Genomic DNA, 3280 nt, shown 5'->3' with positions numbered 1-3280 from the left:
ATTCGGGTAAATCGGGACACATTTTTTCCTGGGAAACCTGAATTAACCATTTTAATAGCTTTTTAATAAATAAATAAATATATGTTTTTTTTGGGAGTTTTGTGACTCCCTTTTCTAAAACACTTTGGAAGATTAGGAGCCGTTTCCAGGTATATTTCACTTGATCCACGAATGCTCGCGAGATCGCGTGAGGTTTTGTTAGCGTGTGACGTCACAGCTGTCACTGTCGATCCCGTTCGTTCTTCCTCTTCATCCAGCCGCTTACTATCTGCTTTAAACTGCAGTAAAGAATCGCAACCGCTTATAGAATTACATCAGAATCGTTTCCCAGCGTGCTGCAATGGCCGACCCGAAGTATGCGAACCTGCCGGGCATCGTAAGTGATTAATTCCGTTAGTAAACAACAATAACATCGCGGTACGTTAGCATTAGCATTAGCCGCGGCTAACGGTCTGAGGTGATTCAAAATCAACCGTTCATATTTATAAATTCATATATATGTTGGCTAATTAAGTGTACTAAGTAAATATAACAAGATCAATTATGTTTAAAGTTATCGAGTGATTTGAGATGTAGAGTTATTTCAGTTTTTTGGAGGAGTGTTCGCTCGTGTTTTTGACTGAAGCTCGTCAACAAAACACACAACATCTTCTGAATATTGTTCAAATGACTGTTTTCTGATTTTAGTTGCGTGTATTTTGTGTAAAGGGACTGTTGCACTCCTTTATATCTCAGACAGGATTGTTAGAAATAGATGTTTGTGAAGGGCGTTGGCCAGATGTGAGATGATGGGTGTAATAATAATATAATGTCAGTGTTTTGATCTCATGTTTATTGCAGTCGTTTATTTGACTTGTTTACATCACCGAGTTAGACTTAATTATTCCTCAATCAATATAGAGTTTCAATGCTGGTTTATTTATTTGGACCCCCTAAACTTTTTTTTTAATTCTAGCAATGATTTTTTGTCTATGTTTGTCTATTTTTCTAATGTTTTATATGTATATATATATATATATATATATATATATATATATATATATATATATATATATATATATATATATATATATACACACACACAACATAACATATACTTACACTGCCGTTCAAAAGTTTGTGATCAGTAAGATTTGTTGTTTTTTAAAGTGGTTTTATGGTTTAAATGATTTCAAAAGTCTCTTTTGCTCATCACGGTTGAATTTATTTGATCAGAGTTTTTTCAGGATTCTTTGATGAATAAAATGTTAAAAAGAGAAGCATTTATTCAAAATAGAAATTTTTTAACAATATACACTACCTTTCAAAAGTTTGGGGTCGGTATTTTTTATTTATTTTTTCATTTTTTTGAAAGAAATGAATGCTTTTATTCAGCACGGATGTGTTAAATTGATATAAAGTGATAAAGACTTATATTGGTAGAAAATATTTCTATTTTAAATAAATGCTGTTCTTTTAAACTTTTTATTCATCAAAGAATCCTGAAGAAAAGTATTACAGGTTCCCATAAAATATTGATAACAAATCAGCATATTATTCTGATTTCTGAAGATCATGTGACACTGAAGACTGGAGGAATGATGCTGAAAATACAGCGGAGCATCACAGAAATAAATTACATTTTAAAGTATATTAAAATAGAAAACCAATACATTAAATGACAATAATATTTCACAATATTACAGTTTTTTTTGTATTTTTGATCAAATGCCGCTTTGATGAGCAGAAGAGACTTTTTTTTTAAAAGCATTAAAAATCTTACTAATACCAACATTTTGAATGACGGTGTTTATAATGTGTTTATACAATATTTCTGTGGGTCTTATAAAAGGTCATAAAACAAAAAAGAAAACCTTACATTCATAAAATCCTAACATTAAACGTTTCACGTAAAAAATTTAAATCTTTCACACTTTTTTTTTTTCAAATGCAAATATCTAAACATCCTTAAATCAAGATGCGTTTACTTAACATGTAAATTCTTGGAATAATGACAAAATGAAGTGAGTTTGTGCTTAAAACAGGAACAAATTTCTATAATAATAAAAACTTGTTTCCTCCTTTGAATAAAGTAGATTTTTCTGACTCCATTATCAGATATTTGTTCTTTTATAATTATAAACTGACTTAATTTCTTGTTGAAGAAATTTACTTGTTTCTCAAGTAAATGCATCTTGATTTATTCATTTGCTCTGGAAAACAAGACAGAGCACCACTTCTTTGCATAGTGATGAGAAGTTAGTTATAAATGGATCTATTTACACTTGAGCTTTTATGTCTGTTATGTTTTTGCTCTCACATTTGATTGACATCATATTGTTGAAATGACATAATTTCCTCCCAGGCCTCCAACGAGCCTGACGTCTATGAGACGAGTGATCTTCCTGAGGATGATCAGGCGCAGTTTGAGTCGGTGAGTGTCTACCCGTGTGTGTGTGTGTGTGAGACTCACATTAAAGCTAATTATACTCTCCCTCATCATTCACTAACCCACCATCACTGTCTGACCCGCTCTGGATGATAGTTTGTGCAAGTAAGACTTCCTTGTTTTCTAACACAGAACCTGCATGGGATGCAATCTTCCTGCCTTTCGATTGTTTTCTAATCCGGGACGGTTCGGATTGGGGTGTTGAACTATGAACACTTATTTTCCTAATTTTGCCTGTGTGTGGGTCGTATTACATTATGACAAAAGTCTGAGTCAGTAAAGTGTGGCACTGGTTGTATAAGATGAATAATCTTGAAGACTGGTTTACTCTTTTAATTTGGTTGTAGAATATGTCTCATGTTCATAACATGAACAGAATTGTATTCATTATTTCTAAATGTGATTTGTAGACTCGAAGCTGTTTGTAAGTGCTCACACTAACAGCCTGAGAAAGGGAAAGTTTTAGGGAACACGGGGATAAATTTGACAGTGACAGAAATAATGTGTGTGTGTTTCACTTCCTTCTAGGGCTGCGTGTGCAATCTGTTGGGGAATTCTTATATATATATATATATTTTTTCTGATAAAAAAGGTTTGTTGTGCTTGTTTGAATAATTTAGCCCCCCCCCCCCCTAAAAAAAATGTATCAAGGCTGTTGTAGGTAACTAAAGCTAAAACCATAGAAAACATTTTTGTAAAATTAAATGAAATTAAATAAAATACAAGAAATCTAAATTTTTATTTCCGCTAGTCACCAAAACAACATTTCACATTCTCATTTAGTTTAACTTGATGTACTAAATTAACTAAAATTTTAATAAAATAAAAAAACATTGCCATATTGAAAATCTT

General features: G+C 32.0%; 1 protein-coding gene across 2 annotated transcripts in view; it reads left to right on the top strand.

Annotated features, from left to right (window-relative positions):
* Positions 1-203: 203 nt before the first annotated feature.
* LOC132151484 (dynactin subunit 2-like) overlaps positions 204-3280 on the top strand; it is a 17728-nt gene continuing 14651 nt past the window's right edge. The window contains exons 1-2 of one of the 2 annotated variants that reach the window (XM_059559600.1): positions 204-376; positions 2345-2413. In XM_059559600.1, coding sequence (XP_059415583.1) covers positions 341-376; positions 2345-2413 — 105 coding nt within the window. In that variant the 5' untranslated portion in view covers positions 204-340. Of the gene's footprint in view, positions 377-2344; positions 2420-3280 lie in introns of both variants that reach the window. The other variant, XM_059559599.1, reaches the window with a different exon arrangement.

This window comes from Carassius carassius, chromosome 10 (assembly GCF_963082965.1).
Source record: "Carassius carassius chromosome 10, fCarCar2.1, whole genome shotgun sequence".
Classification (NCBI taxonomy): Eukaryota; Metazoa; Chordata; class Actinopteri; order Cypriniformes; family Cyprinidae; genus Carassius; species Carassius carassius.
This window is presented reverse-complemented; position numbering and strand designations above follow the sequence as displayed.